Below are 20,480 nucleotides of genomic sequence, written 5' to 3'. Positions count from 1 at the left end.
ATCTACAACCAATGAGTTTGGTATGAAATTGAGCCAGATCTACAAGGGATGAGGTTAGTGGACATCTGCTAAAATTTTTAAATCGGCTAAATTGGAAGCTGCCCGAGACACAGCTCTGGTGGATCTGGTCCTAGCTTTAAAATAGTTGGGAAACTAGACAGGGATTTTTAGAAATCCAAAGATGAAATGAAGAAGTTTCAATTCTTCTCATACCTTATACATGATAAAAGTTTATATAAATCGCTTCATGCATAAAAAGCCAATATAGTATAAATAATAAATTTTGGATAATTATGTGGTGTGAAAGTAAATGAAGTTGAGACATATATGCATATTTAAAAAATTGCAACTTTATATATTTTTTATCTTAACCATCCTATAGGTATAAATGTATATAAAACTTGTGCGGTTTAGTTCCATAAAGCTTCCGGCTAACAATTCAAGGCATTCCAAAAAAACAATGTACTTTATACATATATTCCTTTCCTATATCCCATAACTTGGATAAGTAATATTTTCTTTTGTTTGTTATATATTTTTAAATTATTAGGTGTATAGATCTGTCTTTGCTTGTTTATTCATTGGTATCTTCAGCTCCATCAGGTACAATCATTGCTTGCTTTGCCTTGCTAAATGGTTGTTTATTAATAGGCATCATCTCGACAACTTGTATTGGCGGTTCCTCGCCCGGTTGCAATGGCTCCTCTCCAACCAATTTGGCTAGATTACTTTGGGCCCAACGTCCGGCGCGACCATTTATGGTTTTATCCTCACATACGCATAGGAAAAGGGTATCGACTACCATCTAGAAGAAGAATGAAACCAAAAGTCAAGTAACATTTATTTTTTTGTTAATTTTGGGTTAACTCACCTCAAATAGTGATAACACAATATGGGCAATAAAGAATGAAAATACAATGATCAATATCACTGGAGCCATATAGAAGTTGAGTCCGGGTCGATCTTTAAGCACAAATATGCCAATCAGACCAGAAATGGCTGCCACCATTACTTTGCCCAAAAATAGCACGAAATCGCCTACACTATTAATTGTGGCCACTTGTAGAGCATTGGTAGCCATAGCATTCCATGCCTAGAATAATAAAAAATTTTAAAGTTAGTCATAAATATTTTGAAATTTCGAAAATAGTTGAGGGTGTCGTCAAATGAAGTTGCATAACAAGTCCAAAAAAAGTTTTAAAATCATAGGCTCTGGCGGAATATTGGCAAAGGTTATTATTTGTTAGGTTTAAGGACAGTTAATCTAGGCGAAACATATGGGTTTGACTAATTGTATAATACACTATATTAAATAAATCTTGGGACGCATACCACAATGGTAGAGAAAATCTATCATTGTGGGCAAGAGTTTCTTATAAAACGTTTAAAAACTATGCAAAATATGCAAACCAAGTTTGTAGATCCATTGCTTTGCTGTTATGGCAGCCATATATTTGTATGTGGAGGTGTCTATCCTTGTCAAGCTTCATAGGTGAGTAAGCTTTTCCGAACCGTGGGACCGATTGCCGCTTGATGTTTGGTTATTTAAAGGCGCCAATAAATCGCCTCGTCATTTTGAGTATCACCGACCTGACTCGGGATATCTATGAGCATCATACGGATTGGAACCTTTAGCTCCAAGTTTGTAGGTCCATTGCTTTGCTGTTATGGCAGCCACATATTTGCGTGTGAAGGGATCTATCCTTGTCAAGCTTCATAGGTGAGTAAGCTTTTCCGAACCGTGAGACCGAATGCCGCTTGATGTTTGGTTATTTAAAGGCGCCAATAAATCGCCTCGTCATTTCGAGCATCACAGCCCTGGCTCGGGATAACTATGACCATTACACGGACTGGAACCTTTAGCATCGATTTAAGCGAAATTTTGCATGCTTCTTATAGTAACCAGGGATGCCAACTAAATGCTTTTAGCACTAGATTAAGAGCTTTTTAGGTTACCAAAAACCCGAAAAGGTACCACCTAGTGCCCGGGATTCGATGAATAAGCGATCAGCCAACATACATTTTTTTCATTTTTGGCAGTACTTGGCATTGAGGATGTGTCTTTTTACAAAATCCTTTTTATACCCTACACCGTAGGATGGGGGTATACTAATTTCGTCATTCTGTTTGTAACACCTCGAAATATGGGTCTAAGACCCCATAAAGTATATATATTCTTGATCGTCACGACATTTTAAGTCAATTCTTATCCGATTTGGCTGTAATTTTGCACGTAGTGCTTTGGTATCATTTCCAACAACTGTGCTAAGTATGGTTCAAATCGGTTCATAACGTGGTATAGTTGCTATATAAACCGATCTTGGATCTTGATTTCTTGAGACGTTAGAGGGCGCAATTCTCATTCGATTTGGCTGAAATTTTGCATGAGGTGTTTTGTTATGACATCCATAGCGCAAATCGGTACATAACCTGATATAGTTGCCATATAAACCGATCTGGGATCTTGACTTCTAAAGCCTCTAGAGGGCGCAGTTCTCATCCGTTTTGGCAGAAATTTTGTACACAATGGACGAACACGTCTAAGTGAGTCTGATGGCAGACTGCCACTTATACCTAACCTAACCTTCCATAAAGGAAAGAGGAATAGGAGATACTTCTCTCATTTAAATGAGTGTAGTCCGCTTAAAGTTCTAACCCAATGTTCAGGCACCACTTTTTACTGAATCCGAATGACGTGATGCTTAACGACACTTCAGGATTCATTTCACATGCGAAAACACAAAGTAGAACATCATTAAGGCTGTCAAATCTACCGATTGAAAATGTCATCTTATAGGACAAAACTTAAACAAAGAATGACATCCTCAATGCCAAGTACTGTCAAAAATTAAAAAAAAATGTATGCCGGCTGATTGCTTAGCTTAACCTTATTCAGTGAATACTGATGACACTTCTTGGCAGAAGATTCTTAAATGACTAACTACATCACTAATGAGAGTGGTTCTACCCGGGATTTGAACTACACGTTCTGACGGGTCAACCAGCTGGGCGATCAAAGCGAAAACATTCGATGGCAATGCCCCATTATTTTACGTCAAATGGTACTCTTGTTGTTATTTTCTAGGATCTTTGGCTTATTCCAAGAACAATTTCAATGCTCAGCCATGGTTTTCTTAAAAGCTTTACACACATTTGCAAAACTCAGATGATGTGGTAGTCGTCGAGGAAAGTTGTGCAAAATTTTGGCAAGATTGGTCAAACAATGCGCTTGCAGTGGCTCTTGGGGTAAAAATCTGGCGATATACATATATGAAAGCTATATCTAAATCTGGGCCGATTTCTATGAAATTCGCCAGTAATATTGAGAGTCATAAGAAAATCCTCCCTGCAAAATTTCTCCCTCCCTGCAGAATCGGATAACAAATGATCACTTTTTTACAATAATTCTCCAAATCGGACGAACATAAATGTGGGAGCTATATCTAAATCTGAACCGATTTTGACCAAACTCTATGTATATTGTGGTAGTCGTCGAGGAAAACGTGCAATATTTTGGCAGGATTGGTCAACAAATATGCTTGCAGTGGTTCTAGGAGTGAAAATCGGGCGATATATATATATGAGAGCTAGATCTAAATCTGAACCGATTTCTATGAAATTCATCAGTAATGTCGAGAGTCGTAAAAAAATCCTTTCTGCAAATTTCAAGAGATTCGGTTAACAAATGAGCATTTTATTGCATTATTACTGAAAATCGGACGAACATATATATGGGAGCTATATCCAGATCTGAACCGATTTTTTCCAATTTCAATAAGCTTCGTCTCTAGGCCGAAAAACATGCCTGTACCAAATTTGAAGACGATCGGATGAAAACTGCGACCTGTATTTTGTGCACAAATTAACATGGGCAGACGGACAGACAGACAGACATACGGACATAGCTAAATCGAATCAGAAAGTGATTCTGAATCGATCGGTATACTTATCAATGGGTCTATCTCTCTTCCTTTTGGGTGTTACAAACTAATTCACTAAGTTATAATACCCTGTACCACAGTAGTGGTGTAGGGTATAAAAATAAGTTAGTGCTTTAATCTCTTTTTACACAAATTTGTACTCTTCTTTTATCAAAATTTTTACTCTTTTTCGCTTTTTTTACAATTTTTGTTACGCTTTTTGCTGGTAAATTGTTGGCATCACTGATGGTAACACAAAATTGGTATAAACTTTGGGGTCAAATAACCGTAGGGGACGCCCTACCACAAAACCCACTCAAATGGACATATTTACCGATTGAGATAATATGGGTATCAAATGAAAGGTATTTTAGAGTAGAGTACGAACATAATAAAAAAATTTGACCCCAAGTGTCCGGGGGCCTGCCCACTCTCAAAAATGGCATGCTTACCGATGGAGGCTATATGGGTGTTAAATGAAAGGTGATTGGAAATAGAATAGGGAATTATAAAAAAAATTGCTGGTCAAGTTCCAAGAGGGCGGACCCACCCTAAAAACCACCCCCAAACGGATATGTAGGCCACTTGGTACGATATGAGATTCAAACAAAAAGTACTTGAGAGTAGAATACGACATTTATATACAAATTTGGGGTCTATTGCCAGGCGGGTCACTCCATCCCGAATTTATGCCCCAAATGGACATGTGCACCGAACGGGACGATATGGGACGCATGTGAGAGTAGAATACAAAACTTATATAAAAATTAGAAGGCCACCGCAGCGCAGAGGTTTGCATGTCCGCCTATAACACTGAAAGTCTGGTTCGAATCCTGACAAGAAAACAAAAAAAAATATCAGCGGTGGTTTTCCCCTCCTAATAATGCTGGCGACAATTGTGAGGTACTGTATCATATGGTATGGCATCCATGTGAAGACTTCTCCCCAACCAGGTGTCGCACTGCGGCACGCCGTTTGGACACGGCTATAAAAGGAGACCCCTTATCATTGAGCTTAAAACTTGAATCAGACAGCATTCATTGATATGTTCATGGGCAAATTAGCATTTGCATAAAAATGTTGGGGTTTATTCCCAGGCGAGTCACTACACCCCATAATTATGGACATTTATACCAAGCGGGACAATATGGGATTCTAATTAAAGATATACGACTATAAATTATTTTCAAATTTGGATCATGTCAAAAGGGGGCTGCAAACACTTAAGAGTGTAGCGAAGCACACCGGACCAGCTGGTATTATTTAAAAAAAGTTTCTTCATCTGTATGTCTATAGAAGGAACATGTCATCAACTGGAACAAATTGTAATAGCGATATTGGAAAATATAAATCAGAATTTTTTAAATCACAAGGATAGCTCTTTAAAGAAAAAAATCCGCTCAATTAACTTTCAATTAAAGGCAGATAGTTAAAAGCATGCAAACTCACAACATTAGATATAGGCATATTTTTAGGTTGTGGGGTCTTATTGTGGTTTCGAAAATGTAAGCTTCTAATGGACAGAATGAACAATGAAACATGTTTGTTTTCATTTTAAAATATAATACATACCGAAACCGATATTGCATAATTCGAAGCCAAAAATAACCTTAGAAATTATTTAACATTAAGTGTGGGCATAATTATATCTGGGAACCGCCTTCCATGTTTCTAACAACTTCGATTAGAGCCAACAGGCAGTTAAAAAAATCAAATGTCATGCCATGTGCCCGCTATAACTGCCGGTTAGTTCTAAGCGCATAATTTAGCAAGAAGTTTTCTAGACTTCTAGAATATATAATCCTTTTTTCCATTTTTTTTGTACTTACAATGCCAGCTGCTGGGCAAAAATTAATCGATTCTATAGCCACAACGGTATAGGCGTTGTGATTTAGAAAACGTATAAATTTTTCCAGTAACCAAAATCCACATATACAGCACTTCAAGCAGCAAGCGGCGCATTCGGAGCCTTTGTCTTCGCCTTTCTTCAATCTGCCATTAGGAAAAAAGAAAAATGAACATTAGAAAGATAAGTATTATATCACTTTACCCATACATTAGCTTACTTTGCATATAGGTAGGTTAAGATAAGCCTAGGTATCTTGAATATGGTTATAATGAAAGAACCTTTTGCCACCGTGCCCAAATGATATTTAACAAGTCTTCCAATAGCATATATAGTGGGTGTGGTTGTGGGTTTATCAAAGTACCAGAATGCCACAGCGGCAGCCAAAGCAAATTGTTGACAGGCAAATATGAATTCCGTAGTCCAAATAAGGCCAACAACATATACCCAGAACATGCTTTTAATTGTTTTAGCCTCGGTATATTCTAAGGGAATAAAGCCTGCAAAAGTAACATCGAAAGTGTTTTGAGGGATATACTATTTGTAAAATATAAAAATAAGTGCTAAAAAGAAGGATTTCCAATATTTTAAAAAGTTTCAGAAACCAAATGGTGTATGGATCAGGAATCTATTTACATTGCTTAGTATGTAATGTGCTTAGTATGTCATTAAGGTCAATTGTTTCTTCATAGTAGATAGCACACGAGTTATCACAATGGTTTATTAACCTACTAATTGAGGCCAGGAGTGTCAGTACCCTCAAAAAACCGCCCAGAATTGGAACAATATGGGTATTAAATGAAAAGTAATTGGGTGTAGAACACGAAACATACATAAAGATTTGAGGTAAAGTCCCAGGGGATCGTCTCACCATAAAATCCCATATTGTCCCCAAACGGGACAATATGGGATCATCCCCAGGCGGGTCGCCCCACCACAAAATTATGCCCCAAATTGATATGCACACGGCAGGAAACAATATGGGACTCAAACGGAAGGTAATTGACTATACTATACGGAGTTAATATAAAAATTGAGAACAATTGCTAGGGGTCGCCCCACCCCAAAATCATGCTCCAAATGGACATGTATACCAAACGGAACAATATGGAATTCTAATGAATGATTTTGGAGAGTTAAATATGAAAGTACAGTTTTGTTTGTTTCTCTTTCGAGACGAGCTCAATGATCGGAGCCTTTTCTTTGCAAAAATGGAAAAGGAAAGCCAGAGATCGCAACACACCCCGACCACTATGGAACGCATTTCGTAATTTGGTTTAGAATTACTCATCAGCCATATTAGGTGTGAAGGCTTCAAGGGCAAGGGCAGACAAAGCCGTACGGGCCGTACGTTGCTATGTCATTGAAGACTTCATACTTTATATGACTGATGGGTAATTCTAAACCAAACAACGAAACGCGACACATAGTGGCTGGTGTGTGTTGTGATCTCTGGCTTTCCTTTCTCGAAAGAGAAACAAACAAAAATTGTAAAATTTAATAATCTCGCCCTAACAGGCAAGACTAGAAAATGAAGAATATAAATTATTTTCAAAATTTGGACCATGCAAAAATGGGCCGCAAACACTTAAGGGTGTAGCGAAGCACACCGGGCAAGCTGGTATTATTAAAACGGGTTTAAAAACCGAACTGATCAACATGTTTTTTTTTTGTTCATTTAGCCAGCGCAGACGATTTAACGCACACATCTGACGCCTCTAACCTCAAATAGTTGGGGTGGTAACTAATCGGTTCCTGCTGCCTTGTTGTTCTTCAGCCGGATTAATTTTATGACGAAATTATTCAGGCACATTCGTACAGATTGCGTACCTCCAACAGGAATTGATTCTCAAGTGTCCTCGCCATTTTAGGTTTTAGCATTTGTTGTTTGTTTCTCTTTCGAGACGAATTCAATGATCGGAGATGAAAATGGAAAAGGACAGCCAAAGATAGCAACTCACACCAACCACTATAGGACGCGTTTCGTCTTTGGTTGGAAGACTTTTCAACCATATTTGGTGTGATGGCTTCAAGGGCCCTGCGTTGGTATGTTGTATTTGAATCGTATTTATAGCGAAAACGCATCTATGATACAATTACCACATTAATCAGGCTCGACAACCCTGCTTATTAGCTGTACTTTTCCCAATGCATGTATTTTTGTGTAACAAATTACACTTCTTCCGTACTACATTTTGTTTGAATTTAGTCGGCACCTTGGGTCTCATGAGTTTAGTAACTTGGTTTTTTATCGCCGTTTGCTGTCAGACCCAGTCTAACAGATTTTCCCCAATTTAAAAGTTAATGGCGATTTGGTTACTCCATTATGTCGATTGGCGGCGAAAGTATCCTACTCATCTAAACAAAACCTCACTAGCTCTTTGTTTGTTTGTCCAAGAATCACAAGAAAAGTGATTAGTTTTTAACCACAACGAAAATCATGTATTTCTCTATTTATGAAGTGCCTGTTCAATTATAAAGTGAAAGAATACACCTAAAATATTTTTTTAGTGCTGTGTTAATAGCCAAAGTGGTGGTTCTCCAACTAATTTAATTATGGCTTAACAACTACAACAAAATGTATTATTTGTACAGTGAATTACATTACCAAATGTGTATTTACATAACTTGAACTGGCAGAAAATCCCAAACGACAGGTGGTTATAAATCGTTTTTTGTTTTTATTTTATAAAATCACTTACGTGTGATTGTTAAAATGTTTCATTTTCTCGCCATGATATAGGTTTTATAGAGAAGATGTTTAAATGTATATTTCGATATATGGGATTACAGCAGTTGAAACAAAAAAAAAAACAACAAAATTATGTCAAATAAAATACTCACTTTTTGTACTATTCACAACAACTCCATTCGAGTGAGAAGCTGTATTGTCTAGGGGAGCAAATGGATTATTGTTTCCTGGACTACTGGCTGTGGTTATGCATATGACTACAAATACCCAAAATGCTAGGAACAATGCCAAAACTATAAATGCTAATAAAGGAGCAAAAATCAATCCTGGTAGATTCATCATGCAATTTCCAGACTCCTCAAACAATGCGGTAAGACCGGATAGTTTATTTTTCAAATAATATATGATGACTATTAGGATGATCTAGAAAGCATATGAAGAGTTTAAAAATTATGACATTGTATTATTTTATTGACTACACTTACCATTGTAATAGTTGCTATTACAGCTAAGGTTAAAACTGCTTGCTCATTTCGGGTGAACTCTTCCAGATACGAAAACTGTACATCAACTTTAGATTTGTGTTTAATCGAATAATACACGTACCTAAGAACAAAAACATAATTTTTATATTACAAGTCCAATGACGATGGGGTTATATGTACATACCATAAAGCACCTGTTAGGCCTACACTTGACACTATAACCAAAGTACAAATTAGCCAGGAAACAATGCTGGACAGCCAGTGCATTAATATCACCAAAGCAATGGAAATCACTAAAATTAAAAAGTGTTATATTCAAATTTTTTTATAACATTTTTAATTTAAGTACAATGAATACTACATACAAAATGCTAGGCCACATATAATGGCTATATAGTGCCATGTTGCATAGATATCGCCAAGAAATTGTTGTGCTGCATCCCATGAATTCAGCATTTTATACATATCCTTTACGGGAGCATTGCTACCCTTGGGCATACAACGATGTAAAACAGGAGAACTGAAAATGAGACAAGAAAAGGGAGACAAAACTAGTTTAGTCTTACTTTTAAATGATGTTTAGTTAACTTTAAAATGATGTTTGTTTTACTTTTATTTTATTTGTTTTTATTTATTTATTCAATATCAATACAAAGAAAGCCCACATCGGCCAATTATTGGGTTGCCCAAAAAGTAATTGCGGATTTTTTAAAAGAAAGTAAATGCATTTTTAATAAAACTTAGAATGAACTTTAATCAAATATACTTTTTTACACTTTCGAAAGCAAGCTAATAGTAACAGCTGATAACTGACAGAAGAAAGAATGCAATTACAGAGTCACAAGCTGTGAAAAAATGTGTCAACGCCGACTATATGAAAAATCCGCAATTATTTTTGGGCAACCCAATATTTATGTATTGCAGCAGGGACGAAGCCAGGTTGGGGCCCTCGACAACCTAACCTCCAGATTATTTTTCAAAGCCACAATTTTAATTTTGCCTAAACATTTTTAAAGTTTTTTTATCCTATGCTTAGCTGCCCAAACAACATTTTCCTAAAATTTTATCCATAGACAAATTTTAATAAATATTTTTAAAGACAAAATTTTAACCCAATACACCTGACCCTCGACAACAGATGTCCGATTTTGATTAAATCTTATCTCTATATATAAAAGAGACGCGTGATTGACTGATCAACGCCCAGCCCAAACGGCTAAAGCTAGGCTCATGATATTTGGCACGGATGTGGGTCTTGGGTCGTAGGCGCGCTATAAAACCGGGTTTTGTGATATTCGTAAGATTGCAAATGCAAATTTTGCCCATGAACATTCCACTAAGGAACAGGGGCAAACTTCTCACAATGAGTGCAGTCCGATTTAAGTTTTAAGCTCAATGATTAGGGTCCTCCATTTTATAGCCGAGTCCGAACGGCGTGCCGCAGTGAAACACTTCTTTGGAGAGAAGTTTTACATGGCATAGTACCTCACAAATGTTGTCAGCATTAGGAGGGGAAAACCACCGCTGAAAATTTTTTCTGATGGTCTCGCCAGTTTTCGAAACCAGGCGTTCAGCCTCCATATTCGTAAGATTAGGTACTTAAAAGTACGAAATGGTGACTTTTTAGCCAGCGCGAACGGGTGTGACTAGAATTATGATTTTGGGCTCAAAATAAGATTTGGTGACAAAAATTTCCCAAAATAGTACTGGAAGTGGGAAAAATGGTACGTTTAGTACCCCAATTGGTACTTTTTGGTACCTTATTTGTTAATTGTGTTAGAACTTAGAATTTTGGAATTTAGGTACACTACGGCAAACTAATTTAGGATGCCAAAAGAGTTTTTCGACATTTAGAAACAAAAAAAGTACCAAAAAAAGTAGGAAATAGGTGAACTTTGCATAGGGCGAACGAACGAAATAAATGGGGTAGATAGAAAAATTAGGAAAAATAGTAATGGAAACAGAAGAAACGTACGTTTAGTGCCGTATTTGGTACCACTTCATACATTCTTAACGGATTGAACTAGGGCTCTGAAATTTAACATCTAGATTCTACTAAGACAAAGAAATTGGCTGACTAAGTAATTTTTTATAAGTTATACATTTTGGTACCAAAAAGTACGAAATAGCTTATTTACTTTAACGGTGAACGGAGAAGCGTTAAATTTAAAAATGTGCTGAAAATGATCTTGACAAATATAAGTTGTACCAAATATGAAATGTTGAAATCGTACCAGGAGGGGAATAAAAAGTACTTAAGTGCTGTAATTGGTACTATTTAGTATTTTCTTTATAGATTAAGTGACAGATCTGAAAATTAGGATACAGGTACATCTGGGCAGTATGTACCGGACGACTAGAAGATTTTGTTGATATTCGCACATTTTGGTACTAAAACGTACAATATGACACCTTCTTTACGGATTGAGCTACAGCTTTGAAATGTGGAACACAGATACATCTAGAAGATTTTTTTGATATTCGTTAATTTTGGTACTAAAACGTATAAAGTGGTAATTTATTCACAGAATGAGCGACATCTGTGAAATGAGGGATCTAGGTGCATCTTGGCAGTATGTAGATGATGACTAGAAGATTGTTTTGAAATTTGTAGATTTAGGTACTAAAACGTACAAAATTTTACTTTATTTACGGTTTGAGCTAAAGATCTCAAAATTGGGATAGAGTTACACCTTGACAGTAATAATCCACCGACTAGAGTTTTTTTTAATCCGTATATTAAGGCACTAAAACTTTCAAAATGTTCTTTCTTAAAGTTATTAAAATTGCGATATAGTTACACCTTAATATTGGGTGTACCATCGGGGGCAGCGAAGCGACCGGACATTTGCTGGTATATTATAATTTAGAAAATTTATATTGACGTAGCAATTTTTTCAAATATTTTGAATTAAAAAAAAAATGGTTTTATTTCTAAGCCCCTACCTAGTAGGATTATTGAAATAAATTTATTTTTTATAGAAACCATCAAATGTAACAAGGCAATAAAACGGATTCCAGAAATCTCACTCCTAAGAATTTTGAGAAATTTTTTCGTTTGATTTTTGGGATATATTTGGGTTTCAGTCGTCTACTTTACGCCAATCCAAATTTCATTACGATACCTCTTTCCTAAGTCAAGCTAGACATTTTCTAAGGCTTTTCTATTCTTGGGTATTTTTCGTCGTTAATGCGAACTTGGGCACACGGAGCAGCGGCAAGATGAAAGCGAACTGGTTGCGACTAAGAAGACTAAAATTGCGAAAATGCTCCAAAATCTGCACTTTCATAAGGTTTTCCAAAATTTTTTACATAGCTGGTAAAATTGTGATAAATTCGTTAGAATTACACTTCCCAATCGGTACAATGCGTCCAAGTTTCCACGCTGTAGGAAAAACTGTCCACATTATTAAACATACGCCTAACATATTCAAACCTTGTCTTCCTAATTACAAATTTCGCTTTGTTCCTAAGGCGACGGTACAGTACCAGTTGGTATCAGTTCTATATCTAAGAAAAACACGATAAGACTGATCTCTTTTACGCCTCGCATTAATAATATCCGGTGAGTTCATCTACATGTTGTCAACAAGGGAATGGAGGCAATCAACGATGCCGTTTAGAGAAGATAAGTACACATTAACATCATTAGGTGTAAAGAAGTACAAGGCAGATATAACCGCCTTACAGGAAGTGCGATGGACTGGGAATGGCGTCACTATAACACCTAACGATGACGAACTATACTACAGCTGCCATAACACGAGTCATGAATTTGGCTGCGGATTTGTGGTTATTCCGAGACTGAAACACCTAGTCTCCAGCTTTACTCCGGTGGATGAGAGGCTAGCCACAATCCGCATAAAAGCCAAATTCTTCAACATCAGCCTTATTTGTGGCCATGCCACAAAGATGAGCAGACCAAGGATATTTTCTGCTGCCCCGCCCATGATATTAAAATGGTTCTGGGAGATTTTAATGCGAAAATAGGGAAGAAATACATTTTTGGTCCAACAGTCGGAAAGTTTAGCCTCCACGAGATAACGTCCAGTAATGGGTTGAGGCCGATAGATTTCGCCGCGGCAAAAAACATGGTAGTTAGTAGCACCAGATTTCAACATAAAAATATCCACAAAGCCACATGGCTGTCACCCGATCAAAACACGAGAAACCAAATTGATCATGTTGTGATAGATGGAAGGCATTCATCCAGCGTGTTAGATGTACGTTCGATCCGTGGAGCGAATATAGATTCGGATCATTACCTTGTTGCAGCAAAGGTTCGCACCCGTTTGAACATGACGAGGAAAGTACGATCTGACACTGCACAGAAGCTGGACATAGAAAAGCTGCAGACACAACAAATGGCAGCGGCATACTCCACTCGACTGACCCAACTGCTTGATGAAAGCACTCCTTGTTCCGATGATATAATGGCGCAGTGGCAAACAATTGCCCACTCCATGGAAAATGCCGCGAAATCCGTACTTGGGTACCGGAAGCCTCCTCCAAAAAACCCATGGTACGACCAAGAGTGTCGAGATGCTACTGTAGCCAAGAATGCGGCATATAGAGAAACCCTGCAATCAGTAGCAACGCGCCAGATAAAGGAGAGGTATCGGAAGAAAAGGAGAGAGGAGAAACGTCTATTCCGCAGAAAGAAAAATGAAATGGAAAGACGTGAGTGCGAGCGAATTGAGATGTACAGGAGTCAGAATGGAGTCCGGAAATTCTACCAAAGAATTAAACACCAAACCGATGGCTTTGGTGCAGGCACATCCTCCTGCAGAGACAAAGAAGGAAATCTGGTAACTGACACAGACAACATGCTGAGGATATGGAAAGAACATTTTACCCAACTGCTAGTGTCCGATGTTGGCGGCGAAGAGGATACCGCAGAACCAATCCCTGATGATGGTATAGAAAGTTTACCTCCTAGTCAGAATGAGGTCCAAGTAGCAGTAACCCGACTAAAGAACAACAAGGCAGCAGGAGCCGACGGGTTATCCGCTGAACTATTTAAGACCGGAGGCGACACGCTGATAAGGCAGCTTATCTGCGCAATCTGGCCAGAAAAACGCATACCCGATGATTGGAACCTCAGCATACTATGTCCCGTACACAAGAAAGGAGACAAGACGAAATTTGCCAACTACAGAGGAATAACTCTCCTCCTCATCGCATACAAGATACTCTCGAGCGTACTGTGTGAAAGATTAAAACCTAAAGTCAATGAGATAATTGGGCCCTATCAATGCGGCTATAGACCAGGTAAATCCACCCTAGACCAGATATTCACACTGCGCCAAATCCTGGAAAAGACCCGAGAAGGACAAATCAACACCTACCACCTCTTTGTTGACTACAAAGCCGCCTTCGATACTCCTTTACGTTCAAAGGTATTTCAAGCCATGTCTGAGTTTGGTATCCCTGCAAAATTAATAAGACTCTGCAGGATGACACTTGCTGATACGCGTTCCTCCATTCCAATAGGAAAGAATCTCTCCGAACCAAACGAGGTTTCAGACAAGGAGACAGCCTATCGTGTGATCTCTTTAATATCCTGCTGGAGAAGATTATACGAGATGCAGAAGTGAATAGATATGGCACACTAATCACAAGAGAGCACATGCTACTCGCCTATGCCGACGATATCGATATCATAGGTCGGCCACCGGAAGTAGTAACTGCAGCCTTTGAAAGAATCGAAAGAGAGTCAGTGAAAATGGGTCTGGCAGTAAATGGAGAGATAAAGAACATGGAGAAAGTTGGGGACCACAACTTTGAGATAGTCAGTAACTTTATCTACCTCGGCACCGCCGTAACCGAAACGAATGACACCAGTTTGGAGATAAAGCGAAGAATAATACTGGCAAACAGATGCTACTTTCGACTAAGTAAGCAGTTTAGAAACAAGGCCATCTCTCGACAGACGAAGACTACACTTTACAAGACACTGATACTACCCGTGCTGTTATATGTTTCTGAAGCATGGGTACTTGTGAAAGCAGATGAGGCAGTGCTTTGAGTATTTGAGAGAAAGATTCTTCGTAAAATATATGGACCAGTTTGGGTTAACGGAGAATATAGGCGACGTATGAACCACGAGCTGTATGACGACGATAGCATAGTTGCACGCATCAAAATACAACGGCTGCGTTGGCTAGGTCATGTTGTCAGAATGGATGAAGAAGCTCCAGCAAAGAAGTCTTTTGAAGGCAAACAGGGTGGTACACGCAAACCGAGAAGACCTAAAGCCCGATGGAAAGATCAAGTTGTGGGAGACACCTCGAAACTTGGTGTCAGAGATTTTAGAATGAGCGCAGAAGATCGAAGCGCTTGGAACGCTATTCTACGTTCGGCTAGTGGAAGAAATATTCTGTCATAGCCAATTAAAGTAAGTAAAGGTGTAAAGAAATTGAAAGTATCAAAGCTCTGAAACCTGTGATAAAGCTCATCACTGTTTACACTATTGCAGTCTTGAAACTCATTCAGTTGGTTTCGATTTCGATAAGAAAAAAACTCATATTAAATGATTTGACACGTTCAAAAAGATTATAATTAAAGTCACCCATTTTATTATTAATTTATATTGCATGCCATTTTCAAAGTTGGACTAAAACAAATCGCTTTCCTTACCTCTCATATATTGGCAGATTTGGACATGGGCCCAATGCGTTAAACAATTGTTTCAAATCCTGTTTGTCATTTGCCAAAATTGACATATCAAAATCATAGCCACAAATATGATTTTGTGTTTCCGTATAGTATTTGTAAACTTCTTGCGGATTCATCATTGTTCTTGTTGGACATTCTTTGACGCAAACTTTTAAAGCTTTCTTCAAGTCCTTCATATGAAAGTATAACAGTTGTGGGGTATCCAATGTATTTCTACCGGAAAGTGGAAAATTTGGATATTTTTCATTTTTCTTTACGCCGCATGTATTGCCAAACGAATCATATCCATTAATAACACGCAAGGGATTGCCATATACAAATGAAAATATAGCGATAACAATCTGAAAAAAAAAATAAAAAATGGCATGTTAGAATTTCATCAAGTGCAAATATATGTTTTAAAAAATAAACGTACGTATGTATGTATGTACATATCTCAATGACAGTAAAAATTTGTATTGATGATAATATTAAGCATTAATTTGATAAAAATATAATACTAGCCGAACCGGCTCCTTTTTTTACATTATATGGAACAAAATTATCCTTTGAATATTTATTTTCGCCATTAAAGAGGGTTAAGGGTCATAAAGGTTTTGGATGTTAGATGTAAACCATTACAAAAAACCTTATTTGAGTCCCATATTCTCATGAGGTGCGTATTAATTTCATGCTCTACACCCAAATACCTTTCATTTGAACTCCATATTGCCATGGTCGGTAAATATATCCGATTTAGGGGTGTTTTTTTGGGGTTTGGTGGTCCCCCCGATACTTTGCCTGAAAACTCTCAGCATCGTAGTCTACTCTCATATACCACTTACTTATACGAAACACTTGGTCCCACATTTGAATATCAGATTCGTATTCTACTCCCAAACTCCTTTTTTTTAGTCCCATCTTGCCATAGCCAGTTGTTGTTGTAGCAGTCTGAGTCGAGTGGGTGTGGCTGAGCAGTTAAACAGGTGACGTGTGTCGCGTGATCCCTGGTCAGAATCGGGACATATATCTTGCACGTCCGCATAAATTCCAGCTCTGTAGGAGTTGAGGTGGCTGCATCCCCCGGATGGTAGTTGAGTCAAAACTACTCTGGTTTGCCGGAGGAGCTCAATTACTTCCGGAATAATGGGAGGCGGTCGTTCTCCAAGGAATACGTTCAACCGGTAGCTATTTACCGCATCTGCTGCCGTGTCTGCATGAATGTTATTTAGGCCCGCTTGATCTTGAGGTTCTCTCTTGTAGCGTTGGACCTCACGCTCTATATCATGTAAATCTACCTTAAGGCTTCTGGGTGGTGGATACCTATCCACAAGATGATGATTTGGATGGTTTCTGCGATAACAGCCTAGAAGGTATTGCTTAGACAGCATGTAGTTATGTCTTCGTACGGGTAGGATCGTTGTCTTCCGGTGGAGGTGGTCCACGTGAGAACTAAGGAGACAGCCCGTCGCAGTTCAGAGGGCGGCATTCTGACAGATCTGTATATTATTCCACTGCGTGTCACAAAGCTGACGAGACCACACTGGCGCTGCATAGCCACAGCCCGGCCAATTGCTTTGTACTTTGTCAACAAGGTTTCTTTGTCAGCACCCCAAGTACTTTCGGAAGGCACCCCATCCAAAAATTGGATACCAAATTTTTGGTTTTAGGTTTGCTATGGTTTTAGGTTACTAAAAGGGAGCACACAAAATTTCGCATAAATCGTACAATCTGGTGATCTGGAGATCTGACGTTTCTGGAGATCTGGCGTTTCTGAAAATTAGGGTATGAAGGGATGGTCCGTCCCCCCTCAGATATCAAAAATGTAGTATCCTATTTTCAACATCATTATGCACCATTATGCACCATCTGTGAAAATTTCAAGAAAATTTCAATAACTCGTTTTTGTGGCAAACGAGTCGTTTTGTCCTTATAAATTGTAAAGGAAAAAAAATCGTTTTCATAGCATTATAAAGGGAAAACAGGTCGTTTTCCCAAAATAGCTTTGGTCTGAACATAGTATAAGAAAAGAGCTGTACTGGATCATATTTGCTTCAGGTACAAAGAACTCTTACACAAGGCAAAGTTTCAGCCAATTCGGGCAATAAATCCGATTTTTATAGGATTAAGACCCTAAATTAGAAGATTGGTCTATATCTAAATATGGTCCGGACAATATAGTTGTGCAAAATTATGCTTAATAACTGTTGTCCCTATTATTTTCTCCACCACTGTATACCTATGGGATCGGAAATGGATATTTCGATGTATTGCAAACGGAATGACTAAATGAATATACCCCCTGAGGTGGTGAGTGTAAAAAGATAAAATATAAATTCATGGAATATTCTATAGGATAACACCAAAAACCTCCTGGCACGGGATAACTATGAGCATCACATAGGCTGCTACATTGAGCCCCAATCTGTGTGATGTTCGTTCATTGTCGCGAAAAACTTAGCTGCGAACTACTTGGCGCGTCCACAGGTTGCAGATAGTGGAATTCTCCATACGGAGTAGCTGCAACTGTAGTCGCGGACAATCGGCGGTATCGAGTGGAGGGTCTCAGTGAGAGGCAGACTGACATCGGCTCTTACTCAAATACTGAGTACCTATGATGCTCGACAAGGTGAGTTATTGACGCCTTTAAATAACCAATGGCCTGGTTCCCGTGGCGATCGGTCGTATAGACCGGAACCTGTTTGCTCGCTTTTAAGAGCTTGACGAGGATCGCCGCCTCCACATGCAAATGTGGCTACAACAACAACCAAACATCTCCGAGTAGCAGTTACCCGACTAAAAACTAACTTCCCAAAACCATTGCGTTCCATTGTGTTCTATTTAACGATGCACATATCTAAAATATGAACTCTAACTTGTTTGTAATCTTAACTTCTTGGCCCCCTTCCTTAGGCTGCCGAAGGCTCTTAAGCGTAAGTCTCCAGATTATTCCATTATTATTCCAGCTAACCGAAACACTGATGATATAAATTTTGTCAACTAGTAAGTCTTTTTTTAACCATACAAATAGAATTTGTTAATGGCATTTTATAAATACAAATCTCTGGTGAATTAGTCACTTTGCTAATTGTATTAAAAGCATCAATCAAGCATAGATTATGAATCATGCCTTACAATCACCCTATTAATATTAAGCTAATTGCATATATGTATGCGTACATTACATGGGATTGTTATTGCACTAACTAAACATAACAATGGAAAAAAATGTTGACTTGAATTCAAATAAAATGACAATCCAACGGAATTTTAGTGACAAATTAAGGTAATTGATTAAGGACAAAACCCAATGGTTCTCATTGAGTGTTTGTACCGCCCACAATCAACAATTTTGAAATCTCTCTTTATCCCTCTCTCTCTCTCTCTCTCTCTCCATATACATCAAACCACTCCATCATCCTAATTTTCCCACGAAATAAAAAGACAACTTCAGTATCTAAAGAATATGCGAATGAAATTCGTATGTGGCCAATGTGAGAGTCTGTATCTATGACGCCATTCGCTCATTTGAAGGCGTTGCTAATTTGTTTAGCTTTTACTTTCGCTTAATTTGTCCGACATGTATTAAATCATTATATAGGTATGTATATGCATATTTGAATACCTTTTCATATACATGTACTACATTCATACCCATAATATACATACATATTTTTTTTAATTTTTGGTAATGGATTTCAACAATTTAGCCACTTACCAGAAATAGCCAGAAAAAAATATATAATACAAGCCAAAATATATCTGTGCATGTACGATACTTTGGCCGATTTGGCTGAGGCTCATCTTCCGAACTTGCGGCACAGCCCATTTTCTTTTATTTAGTGCTAGTATTAACTTTCTTCGCGCTCATACACACACACACGACCAGGACAAAATACCGACAATCTTAAGTTCATTAACTTTCCAACGCGATCTATTATGCTTGCTGCTATGATTAAAGATATGAGACACGACAACAACAACAACAATATCAAAACACTACGGTCCGCGGCGTTTTTTCAGCTTTTTTTTCTAATGATTACAAATGCAACTACTTGTTTACTTTGGAAATTGGTCAACATAAGAGGAACTCATATCATCAGCTGGCTGTTTAGGCCAAGATTAGAATATAATTACTAACAAACGTATTGTGATCAGGGTAAGCATTTTTTCTTTGGCCTTGCTTTATACCAGTGATGGAAAAAAACCAAACTGTGTTTGTGTAGCAGACAATGTCATATGAGCTGTCACTTTATATATTCATAAGACTTGTCTTGCAAATTGCAAATTTTGTCCATGAACATTCCACTAAGCAACAAGGTCAAACTGCTCACATATCAATGAGTGCAGTCCGATTCAAGTTTAAGCTCAATGATAAGGGGCCTTCTTTTTATAGCCAAGTCCGAACGGCGTGGCGCAGTGCGACACCTCTTTGAAGAGAAGTTTTGACATGGCATAGTACCTCACAAATGTTGGCAGCATTAGTAGGGGAAAACCACGCTGAAAATTTTTTGTGATAGTCTCGCCAGGATTCGAGCCTAGGCGTTCAGCGTCATAGGCGGACATACAAACCTCTGCGCTACGGTCGCCTCCAATAAGATTTTATCGAATAAGTTGCATATTTATTCTAAAATTCATTTGGAATATTAAATTTTTCGTACGTATCACACGATGTGCACAACTTTCAGAGAAGCTATTCTTAAAATAACATATGACATGTCTGATCGTGTAATAGGAACTTAAATGAAATAATTTTGAAATAGTGTTTTATTTTAGTCGTATCCAGTTTGTCATATGCTCTGGATAGAAATTCAGTGCAATTATGCACTGGAAAGTTGTTGATGTTGTAGCCATATTTTCATGTGGAGGTGGCGATCCTC

At 38.0% G+C, this 20,480-nt stretch overlaps 1 protein-coding gene across 1 annotated transcript; it reads right to left on the bottom strand.

Moving 5' to 3' along the window:
• Positions 1-328: 328 nt before the first annotated feature.
• LOC106086527 (choline transporter-like 1) lies at positions 329-19,681 on the bottom strand. Its single transcript, XM_013251237.2, has 10 exons — positions 19,319-19,681; positions 15,583-15,962; positions 9,309-9,463; positions 9,128-9,236; positions 8,944-9,064; positions 8,611-8,881; positions 5,987-6,266; positions 5,750-5,912; positions 872-1,093; positions 329-805 (listed from the first exon to the last, which is right to left on the bottom strand). Exons 1-10 carry the CDS (start codon positions 19,427-19,429, stop codon positions 575-577), a joined length of 2,043 nt encoding a protein of 680 aa, XP_013106691.2. The 5' UTR covers positions 19,430-19,681; the 3' UTR covers positions 329-574.
• Positions 19,682-20,480: the final 799 nt, after the last annotated feature.

Source organism: Stomoxys calcitrans, chromosome 1, assembly GCF_963082655.1.
Source record: "Stomoxys calcitrans chromosome 1, idStoCalc2.1, whole genome shotgun sequence".
Classification (NCBI taxonomy): domain Eukaryota; kingdom Metazoa; phylum Arthropoda; class Insecta; order Diptera; family Muscidae; genus Stomoxys; species Stomoxys calcitrans.
Note: the sequence above shows the minus strand (reverse complement) of the source record. Positions and strands in the feature narration are given on the sequence as shown.

Excerpts from the sequence above, each read along its gene's own strand:
- LOC106086527 (XM_013251237.2), bottom strand. The coding sequence starts at position 19,429 with ATGGGCTGTGCCGCAAGTTCGGAAGATGAGCCTCAGCCAAATCGGCCA. Across the intron at positions 9,464-15,582 it reads AATCTGCCAATATATGAGAG|TTCTCCTGTTTTACATCGTT; the intron begins GTAAGGAAAGCG and ends TCTCATTTTCAG. Across the intron at positions 1,094-5,749 it reads TTTGCCCAGCAGCTGGCATT|GCATGGAATGCTATGGCTAC; the intron begins GTAAGTACAAAA and ends TTATTATTCTAG.